We start from the raw sequence: 14523 nt of genomic DNA on the forward strand, positions 1-14523 counted from the left end.
CTTCCACCACATATGAGTGAGTTACAGATGACACAGTATCATCTCCTGGGAAGGTTCACCACTGTTGAAAGACTCTCACTGTGGTTTGCTGGAGTCCTAAAACTTTAGAAACGGCTTAATAACCTTTTCCAGACTCATCGATGGAAATCTCAGTTATGTTTTAATGAGGCGGGCGATCACTTTTTTTCACACACACATGGGTTCAGGGTTGTGGGTTGAACTCTCAAATTGCAGACACCTTGTATATTAGTTAATGTTTGTTTAAGGTCTAGCATCAAGGATAACAGGGAAGGGAAAATCCTTGGAGGGCTTGACTAGTACGGTAAGACAGGGACCATGGCAGTAGGCCAAAGATATATACGGTGCAAGGTGGCGCAGCCAATTTGGTAATTTGATAGACTGGACTGCTCCGAGATGGCAGTCCACATTTTCAACTTGTTGCAGTGACAAAACAGTCCGCCAAAGGTGCAGAGGCAGCTAGCCAGCTCTGACTTGCATGGTCTATTTGGGGCGCAGGCGAAGCGCAGCCTGTGTAATGGTAAAATTGGGAGGTTGAGGTTGTGGTGGGGGACGTTGTCCCCCTAAATAAATGGCTTGTCCCCAAAAATCAACATTTTAGAAGTCAAAATTCCCCCTGAAATCGTCAGGTGTGCAGTGAGATTTTTTTTTAAATAATTTTTTATTATTTATTTTTATTATTGCATTTATTAATATGTATTTATTTATTTAATTATTTATTAGTGTATTAATTTTTTTATTTATTAATAGTTTTCTGCAAATATTATGTCATTGTCGAGTGATCGTAGTGTAAAGACTGGTAGAGCAATGTAATATTGGTCCGTGTGGCAACAAGTAGCTGATTGCCTCGTTCCTCCAATAGACTTAATGATGCACGTGAGAGGTCGTGGTGACATTTTGTAACATTTTTGATTTTTCTATTGGAAAAAAACGTCCCGTGGCTAAAAAAAAACACCGTATAAGACGTAACTAGTAATTAACAACTAAAACAGTAAAATGCTTGGATTAGCGTGATGCTGTGTTTCATTCATGTTTTCTGTACGTACTCCATTAAGAAGTGAATAGCAGCTCCACCCAGACTCCTCCCCCTCCTCCCCCCTGTCACGGCCACTGTGACAGACAGACGCGGCGGGGCAACGTTTCACTGACAGCTCAGTCCCTCAACACACCGGCAGGACAGCAAGTCACAAAAAAGAAAGACGAACAAACGTGCAAACTTTGAAAAAAGATCAACTCAGTAGTGGAGGTGAGTCTTCTGTCATTTCTATTTAGGCATTTATGCAGGTAACATTAACCCCTGCAGTAGGAATGGATCATTCGTAAACGATCCGGCTCTTTGACGTGAGGGACCTGGCATTTTTTTCCATTTTCGCCTTTTTTTCTGGGTCATCTGGGTTTATTCCACTATCACATAAAAGCTAAATTGACAGTTGTTTTTTAATGTTTTTTTTCATGTGCACACCTGTGGATATGGCCATGTCAACAGGAAGTAATTTTGATAATATGGTCATAACATGTCATATAAATTCACATGAACTTTAACTTTCTGGAGTAAAACCGTGGTCAACACCAAGAAACCGATTTTTATTATTGGGATTCGAGTCATGCATGTTCTTCCCATACATTCCAAATGTAAATAATTGGTCACTTCAAATTGTCCATAAGCATAGATGTGACTGTTTATATGTGCCGTGCGATTGGCTGCCGACAAGTCGAGGGTGTACCCCTCCTCTCACCCGAAGACAGCTGGGATAGGCTCCAGCATTCTCCCACAATCCTAATGAGGATAGAAATCGAAGAAGTAGTCATCCATGCTTTTTGTCACTGTTTGACTCTTTCACCAGATACAAGTCCACATCCCATTTGAAATCTTGAGTATGCTGGAGCCTATCCCAGCTGTCTTCAGACGAGAGGCGGGGTACACCCTGGACTGATCGCCAGCCAATCGCAGATGTGGCATCAAACAATACAGTTTCAGTTTCACAGGTTAGTCACCAGCATCCAAACAGTATACAGTAAACCTCGGATATATCGGACTCGGATATATCGGAAATTCGCTCACAACGGACAGATAAAAAAGAACCAATTTTTCTGTAATGCATTTCCAATAAAAATTCATTGCATATATCGGATTTTTTATTAACGGATTTTGCCTATTTCGAACAAAATCTCCAGTCCCGTTCCAATTTCCCTGGCATATATCGTATGGCCGCATCGTGGCCTTTGATCCATCTTTGATCCATGTTCACAGCCAAAGCTGAAGATTATAACATCTTTGTATGAATTACAGACATGTACATGAGCATGTACAACGGAAAAAAAAAAATTCTCAAATCTGTAGAAATGCCTTCTTGTTGCTATTAGGGAGGTTTAGAAACCAAACGATAAACGTAAACGCAAACGATAATGACGTCACATGCTATTGAAATGTATGGGAACTTGCCGACTTGTCAATAGCCTGTGACGTCATTATCGTTTGCGTTTACGTTTATCGTTTGGTTTCTAAACCTCCCTAATAGCAACAAGAAGGCATTTCTACAGATTTGAGAATTTTTTTTTTCGTTGTACATACTCATGTACATGTCTGTAATTCATACAAAGATGTTCTAATCTTCATCTTTGGCTGTGAACATGGATCAAAGAAAGTTCCCCCATGGCATTGCGCGTCCGTGTAATGAATGTGGCAGGAAGGGTAGGCCCTAGGTCTACATGAGGCCAAATCCCAAAACAGTAGTGAGGTTAAGATCACGTAGGCCTACGTCATGCTAATCTTGTTGATGTCACTGGCTATTGTCTTTCTCCTGGCTCCAGATTTAGGACAAATATAAAAGTGAGTGACGTCAATAATACCAGCACAGCAGTGAATGAGATCTTAACCTCACTATTGGAAATAACGTAGGCCTGACGGGCGTAACAGGGCCTAGCTTCATTAACAATTTGTTATGCTCAGAGTCCAATAAAGTTAAATTCTCATTACCTTACGTCTCTTTTCATTGCCCAGTCCAGGTACATTGGCAACATAGTCAAGGAAGTGCCTTTTTATAACGGATAAAATCCGATTTACGCATATACCGGATATAAATCCGATATATGCGTAAAACAGACATTTTCCGGTATATGCATATAACGGATTTTGCTTATATCGGACAAAACCAGTGGGAACAATTGAATCCGATATATCCGAAGTTTACTGTACAATATGTTGGTCTTGCTGGTCTTACTGGCATACGATGTCCATCCTTGTCTTACTAGCATCCCATGCTGGTAGGCTGCTGCACCACACCAGCAGATAACAAAAGGTAGTGGGAGCACCCTGCTGGGAAAAAACCAGCATGGACCAGCATACGTTTTGTGCATATGTTGTATTCATTCATTCATTTTCTACCGCTTATCCTCACGAGGGTCGCAGGGGTGCTGGAGCCTATCCCAGCTGTCTTCGGGCAAAAGGCGGGGTACTTTTTATGCATGTCAAACTCATTCATTCATTAATTTTCTACCGCTTATCCTCACGAGGGTTGCGAACGGATGCTGGAGCCTATCCCAGCTGTCTTCGGGCAAGTTGCGGGGTACATTTTATGCATGTCAAACTCATTTATTCATTTTCTACCGCTTATCCTCACAAGGGTCGTGGAGGGATGCTGGAACCTATCCCAGCTGTCTTCGGGCGAGAGGCGGGGTACATTTTATGCATGTCGAACTCATTCATTCATTAATTTTTTACCGCTTATCCTCACGAGGGTCGCGGGGGTGCTGGAGCCTATCCCAGCTGTCTTCGGGCAAAAGGCGGGGTACTTTTTATGCATGTCAAACTCATTCATTCATTAATTTTCTACCGCTTATCCTCACGAGGGTTGTGAACGGATGCTGGAGCCTATCCCAGCTGTCTTCGGGCAAGTTGCGGGGTACATTTTATGCATGTCAAACTCATTTATTCATTTTCTACCGCTTATCCTCACAAGGGTCGTGGAGGGATGCTGGAACCTATCCCAGCTGTCTTCGGGCGAGAGGCGGGGTACATTTTATGCATGTCGAACTCATTCATTCATTAATTTTTTACCGCTTATCCTCACGAGGATTGCGGGGGTGCTGGAGCCTATCCCAGCTGTCTTTGGGCGAGAGGTGGGGTACACCCTGGACTGGTCGCCAGCCAACCACAGGGCACATATAGACAAACAACCATTCACACTCACATTCATACCTATGGACAATTTGGAGTGGCCAATTAACCTAACATGTTTTTGGAATGTGGGAGGAAACCGGAGTACCCGGAGAAAACCCACGCATGCACGGGGAGAACATGCAAACTCCACAGAGAGATGGCCGAGGGTGGGATTGAACTCGGATCTCCTAGCTGTGAGGTCTATGCGCTAACCACTCACCAACCGTGCAGCCCTCATTGACTAATATTTAAATTAAATGATCTGAAACAGTTAAATGGTGAGTGTGAATGGTTGTTTGTCTATATGTGCCCTGTGATTGGCTGGCGACCAGTCCAGGGTGTACCCCGCCTCTCGCCCATAGACAGCTGGGATAGGCTCCAGCATCCCCTGAGACCCTCGTGAGGATAAGCGTTAGAAAATGAATGAATGAATGGTTCAAAACCAGAGTATCGAACCACAATGGTTCCCAGTTCTTCCAATGGAGGTTTCTCCACAGCTAAGGCAACGTTTGTTTAGAAAGCGATTGGTCCATTCCAAGTATGACATCAGTTGCATGTATCTGTGCACCATGCATCCAATGACGATGATTAAAAAGCTCTTAGGGTGCGGTGGGAGTACCCCCCCCCTCCACCACCACCACCCCCCAGTGTCTCCCCTATAGAAGCAGCTTATTCCCATCCTGCATTGTGCAACCCAGCTATTCCAACACAAGCCTTTTGTGTTTTCCGCGCCTCTCAGCGCTTTTTCACATGGTAAACCCACCTTGTGTTGTGACATTTGCTGTGTTAGCGTTTGCATTCAAATCCCGACCCCCGGCCACAATGGCTACTTCCTGCCGCAGCGCCCGTTTACTTAGCCTGTTGCATGCATAGTTTACACACCAAAGTAATAATATCAACTAGTTCTGTTTGTGTCCGTCACCACAGTAAAAGTGCTTTCATTCCCCAGATGAAGATGAACGGATGTCATCGAAGTGACTTGGAGGGCATGCCAGGTGATTCCACTGTGATGGAGTTCGATTCCCAGCAGACACAGTGACTCCCATCCCATCGGCAACAGCAACGCTCCGAACCTTCGTTCTTTCAACCTGCTGCCAGGTATCCAGTATGTTCCACCGGAGGTGCCGGCCCGTCCGTGTGATTAGTGCCTGCCTGGTGGTGTCGGTGGTCATGCTTTGCTGGGAGAACGCAGCCGTGAACCACGTTAAGTCGTACTCCTTCCGCTTCCTGGTCGACCACTTCAGCCACATCAACAAAAGCCTCACCATCACACGTGAACAAGCCCAGAGGTTCAGCAACTTCCACAATTTATTGGATCATCCGGAAAAATGCGCCGGTGAGGATGTTCTCCTCCTGGTTTTTGTCAAAACGTCTCCTTGGAACATTGTCAGGCGTGATGCCATCAGATCTACATGGGGCAATGAGACCTACATCCAACGTACGCTGGGAGTGACGGTGAAGGTGATGTTCGCTTTAGGAGTACCTGCAATGGACACGGATGCTATTCAAGAGCGTCTCATCCAAGAGGACCGTCGCCATGCCGATTTGATCCAGCAGGACTTCATAGACTCCTTCTACAATCTGACCTTGAAGCTGATCATGCAGTTCCACTGGATGCACCACCGCTGCGCTCACGCTCGCTTCCTCATGAGCGCCGACGACGACGTCTTCATCCACATGCCCAACCTGGTGGAGTACCTTCAGGATATGAGCCGCCGAGGCGTTACTGACTTTTGGGTGGGTCGGGTGTACTGGGGGTCCCCGCCTAACCGCAGTAAAGACAGTAAGTACTATGTTCCTTTTGAGATGTACCAATGGTGGTCTTACCCGGACTACACAGCCGGGGGGGGCTATGTTGTGTCCGGCGACGTCGCCAACAAGATCTACCAAGTTTCGCTGACACTGAACGCCTCGCTTTACATAGACGACGTATTTATGGGTATCTGCGCCAAGGCTGTCGGCGTATCCCCAGAAGATCACATGTACTTCTCAGGGGAGGGCAAAGCACCCCAGAACATGTGTATCTACAACCACATGATGACCTCCCACGGTCACGTGGAGGACCTCCATGACCTTTGGAAGGCAGCCACTCATCCTCAAGTGAAGGAGAAGACGTCTGGGATCCTAGGCAGGCTCTACTGCATGGCCACCAAGATCTTTCTGCTTTGTAAACCCCAACATTTCAACACCTACCCGTGTTCGGCCGCTTTTTACTGACTCAACATTACCAAATCCTCACGTGTGGCGTCTTCCTCTTAATGTGACCGCATCAACACGGGACTCATGTGAGAGGTATCTTGTTTTGAAGTCATGACAAATTGTGTGACAAATTGAGCAATAAATCTTATTATTTCATTTCAAGTGACGCTGTAATAAGTATTATTCTTAGACAATCAAATAAATCAACGTTCTGAGGGAACAATACAAAGCAGAAGTGATTCTTCCTCATCACTGCAAGCTTCAACCACAATAATAATGTCAAATGTCGCTTTTCATTCAAACCTGTACTGCATTACTGATGCAAGAGGCTAACACAGGTTCTGCATTGTAGTATGTTTGCTTGATTCCAGGACCGTATTTGCTCACTCATTTTTCTGTAGCAGCCGAGCATGAGTGCAAACATCTTGCATAAAAGCACGTTACAGTCTACTGGTCAAATACAAACTAATGCAACGGTTAAAAGAAGGAACAACCTGTGTGTTCCTGATAATACTTCACTGATTCGATGACTGTATGTGTGTTTGTTATGGGTGTACACTCGGAGGCGGTTCAATTGTCTTTTGTATTGGTGGGCAAACCCGTTCATTTCAGATCATTCAGTAAAAAGATCCGTTCATTTTGGTCAATTGGTCGTTAGTCTGTGGTCCGGTTAGCCTTGTCGAGTCAGTCCGTTCATTCATGTTCATGTTCATTTTGACTCAACAGTGCAACAAGTGATGACTAGTGGTGTGTCGGTCATGAACGAATGGGTCAAAAGAACTAATTCTTTTTTGTGAACGGAATGAACAAGGTCACCGATTGTGTCGGTCAATCTCTCGGTCTTTCAGTCAGCTAAGCCCACCCACTCACAGAGTGAGGTGCGACCATACGATAAGCCAGGCAAGCACGCAGATAGTCCCGCCCTGCAAAAGGAATGGTGAACTGACTCTCCAGCCAATCAAAAAAAAAGTATTTGCAACTGAACTGACTGAACGGGTATTTTACGGGCAGTGACCTTGTTCATTCCGTTCACGAAAAATAACTAGTTCCTTTGACATGTTCGTTCATGACCGACACACTACTAGTCTTTTGGGGCCAGAGGCAACAATTCACAGGGGACCCACTTGTCAGCCCTGAGGGGCTCCAAGCAGCACCCCTGCACATTACTATTACACTTGGAAGTATCAATAGTAATTAATACATTAAAAAGGCGTATGGGACTAAATGCCTGAGACACTCCTGGCTCCTCCTTGATGTGGAGGAGGAGCGGCTCTACTCCAGGCGCTTGCCTGCGACTTCTGATTCACTCGTAGTAGTCTGGCCTGTCACCTAGGATTTGTTTGCCTTGGGAGACCTGACCAAGGGCATATAGCCCCAGACTACATAGCTCCTAGCTATCCTACATAGCGCCTCCACCATGCTAGGTGATTAACTGAGTGACATCTTAATTACTACTATCACATCCATTAAGGCGGCAACGTTCACTATGATCTAGTATTCAAAGGGTCTACATTCTCATATAGCACATCTATAGAGTAAACGAGCTAAACTCATTAATATACAAACTAGTGTTAACATTGTGACTTTCAACTTTTATTGCTCATAGGATTTGAACATTTTTGATGGCCATGGTCTCGAAATGGTATTATTTAGGTTACACTGTGTTAAAGTAGTGATCGTCAAAATTAATTTTCAAGGTTGTCTCCATCTACAGCTACGAACATATGAAAGCCAACCAAATGTTTATAAAGACTAAAAAGGAATAACATGCATTGTGAGGTATAAGTACCAAGTCTGTGTGACTAAAGTGGTGACCTTAACAGCAATTTCTGTTTATTAAGACATTCATACAATTTGAGCTCTGAAAAGTAGTACACAGTGGGTTGAAACTGGTGATATATACTATAGTAAGAGTAAAAAAAAAAAAACCCCAAACATCAGCAATCTATGGCGAAACAGTGAGAAATTTTGAAAGTTGGATAAAAACATAGTACATTTAAATAAAACATACACAAAAAGTTAACATAAAGCAAATCTATATACACCATGACAAGCGCCTCTACTAAAGCAGACCCACAACACATCGCACATGTTAGCATAACAGAATTTGCTGACTTTATGCAGCACTTATACCTTTTAGTCCACAAGTAGGTTACTAAATGGTGGAGAACATCGAATATACGCATTATAATATAACATGAAAAGAAATACCTGAAAAGGACCATGTTTACACGCCCCATGGCTTTGTAGCCCCCAACCAGCCAGCTGTGGAGGTTAGAAGTCTACAACTGTCCAAGAGGCACCGCCACAGAAGTCACCTCGCTTTAACACATCGCTAAATATTCTCATCCAAGGTTTAGCATCGATTTGTGTTTTTTTTTTCCCCTCTCTCTCTCGAATAATAAGCACAATGCAAGTGTACAGTTGCTATCACTGCGTTTTAAAAAGGAAAAAAAACAAATCTCGGGGCTCAAATCAGGTCAGCCACGTTCATGGGCATCTCCTCCACTGTAGTATTGTAAAACGTCTCAATATCGCGCAGGATTCGCTTGTCCTCTTCGGTGACGAAGTTAATAGCAACTCCTTTTCTGCCAAAGCGACCGCCACGGCCGATTCTGCAGAGAAAGAAAAATATCTGGGTTAGGGGTCACGAGGTGGAAGAACTCTACCAGTAGGTCAAACCTACCTGTGAATGTAGTTCTCACGGTTTGTAGGAAGGTCATAGTTTATGACCAGAGACACTTGCTGCACATCGATACCACGAGCCTGACAGAGTTGAAAAAAAAAAAGTTTTACATTGAAGTCTTAAGATGCATGATGTTAATGTTGCTCGCGTATAAGTAACAGAATCCTACAGCGGAGGAAACCATTGTGGAGAACGAGCCCTAATCTCCCAAAAGAAGAACACTGCCAAGTCATTGCAGGACTTGAGCAAAAGTTTGTCAACCTTTGGGTTTTTGACTATTAACAAATGACTAGCGACTTACCAGCAGATCGGTAGTGATCAAGACTCGGCTTGAGCCAGACCTAAACTCCCTCATAATGACATCACGCTCCTTCTGGTCCATGTCGCCATGCTGTGGAGGCACAAGGAGAAGAAGACTGATGTACAGATGCAACGACCAGCGGATAAGAGTGGCGAACTTACCAGAGCAGAGACGGTGAAGTCTCTCGCGTGCATCTTCTCCGTTAGCCAGTCCACTTTTCTCCTGGTGTTGAGAAAGATGACAGCCTGGGTAATGGTCAGAGTCTCATAGAGGTCACACAGGGTGTCCAGCTTCCACTCCTGAGAAACAAAAAAAAAATGTTTTTTCATACATTCATTATAGCAAATTTGTTCAGATCTTATATGTTCTCATAAACAATTCACCAGATCTACCGAGAAGACCAGGCAATGGGGATCAGTGTCCCCCTATATTTAGCCAGTAATCAGACCCCTCTAGATATTTTTAAGAAAGTGACTGGCGACAAATCTAGTGAAGAGACTTAAGTCATGGCTTTTCTCAACGAGCAGGAAGTGATTCTGTAGGACACGACCCCATCTAGGCAGCCTCAGTCTTGTTTGTGACAAAAACAAAGCATTTGTGTTCTAAACCAGGGATGTCCCAATCTTTTCCGGGGGCAACAAAATGATGCTGGGCCTACTTGCCCCCCTTTTGCTAGTCCGTCAACGCCACAATTATATCATCACACCCAACAATTGACATTAAAACTCCTTTTTGTAATGTAACGCAGCCTCTTGAGACAAAAAGGACACAGGACATTAAGAAAGAGGTCCCTCCTCGTCTCATTTCCGACACTGTGCCTTTAGTCTTCTTCCCTGGTGTACCCGTGCTTACACACCCACATCAGCTAAGCCCGGAAGGCTGGTGGCTTCTGTAGTTTGAGCAGGGTGCTTTGAAGGGAAGAGATGTTCCACCATCAAATGACAATTAAAACAAAAACAATAAAGCAACCCACCTCCCGTTCGACATTAATGTAGAACTGCTTAATACCCTCAAGGGTAAGCTCTTCCTTCTTCACCAGGATGCGAATGGGGTCTCGCATGAACTTCTTGGTCACCTCCAGCACATCTGTGGGCATGGTGGCCGAGAGCAGAACAACCTGGGGAAATCATTGACGTTAGCACTTGGGTACAGGCCGGTATGGGATTCAGACAGTATGACAACAGAGCACAAACATCACTTAAACTGTAAGTGTTTAGTTTCAAATATCTTTGATGAAAGTCGAGTCAAAGCAGTTCTATTTAAACCATATCCCATTAAATTGGAACATAGTTTAATAAGTCACAACATAACTTAATTTCATCATTGCGGGGGTCGCAACTCACCACAAACTTCTCATTCTGGGTCATGTGATTATTAGCAACTGAGACGTTACGTGTTGACTTCTGTCTCGTTCTGAATCACATCTCCAGTACCAACTGTGAGGAATAACAGGATGTGACAGTGTTTGCACGTTGCGGCCATGATGGACATCCACTTTTTCTCTCATCGTAAAAAAACGGTGTGACATTCAATTTGTGGTTTTGAGACCAATACAGGCATAAAGCAAAAAGTTTGGGGGCGATTACTATAAACAAAACCTTTAAGCGGCAAAGTCACATAGCGAGAGAAAGTAGAGATTATGCACTATACTTCTAATAGTGAAAAATGCAGCAGTTGTGTTCAAGGTCCCACTGTAAATGACGCCCATGTCTGCGTGAGATGAGGAAGAGGATCACAAGTGATCCTGTTTAGTTTCATGGAGACAATCTGACCATTTCTGAGCCTGGCTTAAATGTAAATACTACATTTTCCGCACCATAAGGAGCAATCTCAATTATTTTCAATTTCTGTACTGCGCAATTATTACGTCCCTGTGTCAGCAGGAAATGGTCATACTATCAAACAAGATTTTGGAACTCTGTGCACACATAGGCACATTGAATTTGAGAAAATTAAGGCTTTTTAGTGCGTTTTGTAGTGCAGTTGTTCATAGCGTATTTAATGGCAAGTGTAACACTGAGCCTTGAGAAAGCGGCCACCGAACATTAAGAAAGAGGTTCGACCGCATCTCATTTCCAGCACAGTGAGCAATCATCTTCTTCCACGTCGATACCCTGCTAGCATTATCGCACGAAACAGAACTCTGGATCATGCAATTATAGCAGGGTTCTTTTAATGTGGAAGGGGAGAACTATTGCAGGTAATCAAAATGCAATTCCTTACCTGAATGTTTGTGCTCAGTTTCTGGAAGATCTCATAAATCTGATCTTTGAAACCTCGGCTCAACATCTCATCGGCTTCATCCAGAACAAACATCTTGATCCATTTTGGGGCTGTAGGGAAATATTCATTTAGTGGATTTGAATCCCCACAGCCTTGATTCATGCCATGGGAAAGGTTGGGCACTCACACAGGTGTCGCCGGTTGAGCATGTCGTACACTCGACCCGGCGTCCCCACAACTATGTGGGGCGCCTCCGCCTGAAGCTTCTGTATTTCACTACGGAGATTGGTGCCTCCGATACAGGCGTGGCAGGTTGCCCCCATGTAGTCACCCAGAGCCAGAATGACCTTCTGAATCTGAAGAGCGCAGCACAAACGGGGAGAAAAGCAGGTCAGTGTAGCCCTGACAGGTGAACAAAGCATGCAAACGTCAAACTGCGTGATCAGTTTTTAAAAAGAGCTCTCAACACCAAGAGTCTGTCCCGAAAGATGGTATGCCATCATATCACCCACAGCAAAAAAAAAAAAACGTCAATGAAGCCAGATCACCTTCTAGACCAATGCAGCCATGGACGGAGACTACACCAATCCTTGGGGGGATAAATTTCACATTTGCAAAAAAATTTAGAAGGTCTTTTAAAGAACGGTACCTTTGGAATGTGAATAGTGTCCTCAATGTGCTGCCTAGGTCTGAGACACTTGCTGAGGTATTCATGACCTCAGGAACAGCATACCTGCTGAGCCAGCTCTCTGGTGGGTGCCAACACCAGAGCCTGAGTATCCTTCTGCTTTATGTCCAGCTGCTGCAAGATAGAGATGGCAAATGTGGCCGTCTTGCCAGTGCCTGACTGGGCTTGGGCAATGACATCATAGCCTGAGGGACAAAAATGACACCAATCCGTTAAAAAGGCAGATTACATACCAAAATGCAAATAAATGAACTGCATGTTGAGTGATCAGTTAGGAAAAAATTATCCCCATTAATGAGTAAGTCCCGAAAGATGGTAAAGCATCATTTCACTCACATATACCAAAGTATTTATTGTTTCCATTGTACCTTTAATGCAAGGGATTATAGCCCTCTGTTGAATGGCCGACGGCTTCTCAAAACCATATGCATAAATTCCCCTGAGAAGAGACTCCTTCAGGTTCATATCATCGAAGTTGTCTGTAATTTCGTTCCAGTTGCTCTGAAAAAACAAAAAAAAAATTTCAGTGCATGCTGGCTCCTTCCAGTGGTTTTAGTTGTGTGGTGCAAAGTACCTCGATGACACCATCTGGCTCCATTCCATCTGGCCCCACATGGTCGCTGTTAAGACAAGGCAATATGAGAGGCAGCACATTAGCTTAAACATGATTGGTGATCAGTGTGATCCTTGCCCCCCCCCCCCCTCCCCTCACTCACAGCAGCATTAGTGCTAGGCCCAGTAGCTTGTCCCATCTGCAATATCTTGAACTTTATAATCTGCATTTGAAAATCGTCAAATTTCTTCCTTTCCACTTGCCATCTGGCAACTTTATTGTTGACGACTTAAACAGGAGGGCAAAATACTCGAGTTTTCAAAGGAAAATGTGCTAATACAATTGACCTACTGCACTTTTTTGTCCTCAGGTGACTTGGGTTCCTGTGTGGAAAGGCAACTCTACCATTTAAGATAACAACGTGGTTTAAGAATTTTGCTGAAATATGGCGCAGTTTACTACGATTATAGTACAAAGTTAAAGCCGCGTCATTTGTCGGGTGGCCTGAAAGACACCCGGAATCTCTGGTTGCACGTGTCAAATTCCACGAGCAAAGCTCGGTTCACTACTTTCCCAAAATTGCGCTTATGTAACCACGCAGGTTTCAGGCCTGCCTCTAGCTCTCCCTTTCTCTCTCTCATACACGCATACACACCCTTTTCGTGACAAAGTAAGCAATGAGCGATGCAGACACAGCAGTCCTCGTTAGCAGTATCTCGACATGGTGCCCAGGCTGGCTCACCGACAGCCAATATGTCGGCCAGTCGGGCCTGTGCAGTCAACCAAGAATTCTTCCCCAAAATTAGGTCGAGATGCTGCTTGACAGGACTGCATTTATAATGCAGCCACACACGTTAAGCGATTAAGCCATTTATTATCACTAACGACCAAGCGAAAATAAGCTAATACTCAGAACACGTTGCGTCAAATTGAACGTGCGACCGTATATGAGCTAACTTGTTAGCCACCCCATCACGATAGCGGCGTCAGTGGCCTAAACTGCTAAGTAGTCATTTGACAAATAATTTGAGTTCACACATAAATAACAGTCTTTAAATACGATTTACATCACAAGTTGTTAAAAGACTAGCCTAGGCGGGTTACCTGTTGTAATCAGCAGAGTCGTTAGACATGATCTGTATCCAACTTCGGCATGCGACTGGAAAGATCGCAATGGCGACGTCAAGTGCCTTTATGCGGCCGAACTACTTTCGCCGTTGAACTCAATACTCACTTTCATCGGCAATATCGCATTTAGCATGTGTTTAAAACTTTAGATTACATTATGCAACAATCAACATCCGTTAAGTGCAGTGCCAACTCCAGATAACTACGCAGTTATAAGAACATATAGCCCCTTACTACATTTATCAGCGGAAGGATTTTGCAGTAATAAAAAGCACTACGGCAACTACAGTACCCGGGATAGGTCAAAAGTATGCCCAAGACGTTGCGCAACAATGATGGCAAAGGAGTGGTTGTAGTGAAACTCGTCAATTATAACCTGGAAAAATTAACACAACAAACCAATGAGAAAATTAGGCATTGTGTTATTATTGTTATTTAGAGCAGACATCTAAGTTGACTGCCATCATGATCACTATGTAGTTTGGTAGTGGCTGTATTACACAAATATACATACAGCATTAGACCCTTTTCCACCCAAATCCCAGGAACTTTATCACATTTACACAGG

The 14523-nt window shown here is 44.1% G+C and overlaps 2 protein-coding genes and 4 non-coding genes across 6 annotated transcripts; 1 reads left to right on the forward strand and 5 right to left on the reverse strand.

Moving 5' to 3' along the window:
* Positions 1-1131: 1131 nt before the first annotated feature.
* On the forward strand, positions 1132-6587 carry LOC131126032 (lactosylceramide 1,3-N-acetyl-beta-D-glucosaminyltransferase A-like). Its single transcript, XM_058068170.2, has 2 exons — positions 1132-1264; positions 5127-6587. The coding sequence occupies exon 2, from the start codon at positions 5285-5287 to the stop codon at positions 6392-6394; it is 1110 nt and encodes a 369-aa protein (XP_057924153.2). The 5' UTR covers positions 1132-1264; positions 5127-5284; the 3' UTR covers positions 6395-6587.
* Positions 6588-8187: 1600 nt separating this feature from the next.
* eif4a2 (eukaryotic translation initiation factor 4A2) lies at positions 8188-14091 on the reverse strand. The gene is made up of 11 exons (XM_058068168.2): positions 13932-14091; positions 12849-12894; positions 12643-12775; positions 12320-12459; positions 11774-11942; positions 11587-11696; positions 10337-10480; positions 9525-9662; positions 9364-9453; positions 9063-9142; positions 8188-8991 (listed from the first exon to the last, which is right to left on the reverse strand). The coding sequence occupies exons 1-11, from the start codon at positions 13958-13960 to the stop codon at positions 8847-8849; spliced, it is 1224 nt and encodes a 407-aa protein (XP_057924151.1). The 5' UTR covers positions 13961-14091; the 3' UTR covers positions 8188-8846.
* LOC131127003 (small nucleolar RNA SNORA81) lies at positions 10099-10286 on the reverse strand. The gene has a single exon (XR_009129491.2). It is a non-coding gene; the product is annotated as a small nucleolar RNA SNORA81 (small nucleolar RNA).
* LOC131127002 (small nucleolar RNA SNORA81) lies at positions 11370-11549 on the reverse strand. The gene has a single exon (XR_009129490.1). It is a non-coding gene; the product is annotated as a small nucleolar RNA SNORA81 (small nucleolar RNA).
* Positions 12023-12096, reverse strand: LOC131127004 (small nucleolar RNA SNORD2). Its single transcript, XR_009129492.2, has one exon. It is a non-coding gene; the product is annotated as a small nucleolar RNA SNORD2 (small nucleolar RNA).
* On the reverse strand, positions 12536-12608 carry LOC131127006 (small nucleolar RNA SNORD2). The gene has a single exon (XR_009129494.2). It is a non-coding gene; the product is annotated as a small nucleolar RNA SNORD2 (small nucleolar RNA).
* Positions 14092-14523: the final 432 nt, after the last annotated feature.

Source organism: Doryrhamphus excisus, linkage group LG6, assembly GCF_037039965.1.
Source record: "Doryrhamphus excisus strain RoL-2023G ecotype Guam linkage group LG6, RoL_Dexc_Guam_v1.1, whole genome shotgun sequence".
Taxonomy (NCBI): Eukaryota; Metazoa; Chordata; class Actinopteri; order Syngnathiformes; family Syngnathidae; genus Doryrhamphus; species Doryrhamphus excisus.

Coding starts and splice junctions, on each gene's coding strand:
- LOC131126032 (XM_058068170.2), top strand. CDS start 5,285: ATGTTCCACCGGAGGTGCCGGCCCGTCCGTGTGATTAGTGCCTGCCTG.
- eif4a2 (XM_058068168.2), bottom strand. CDS start 13,960: ATGTCTAACGACTCTGCTGATTACAACAG. Junction 11,943..12,319: donor CCAGAGAGCTGGCTCAGCAG/GTATGCTGTTCC, acceptor TGCGCTCTTCAG/ATTCAGAAGGTCATTCTGGC. Junction 8,992..9,062: donor CGTGAGAACTACATTCACAG/GTAGGTTTGACC, acceptor CTTTCTCTGCAG/AATCGGCCGTGGCGGTCGCT.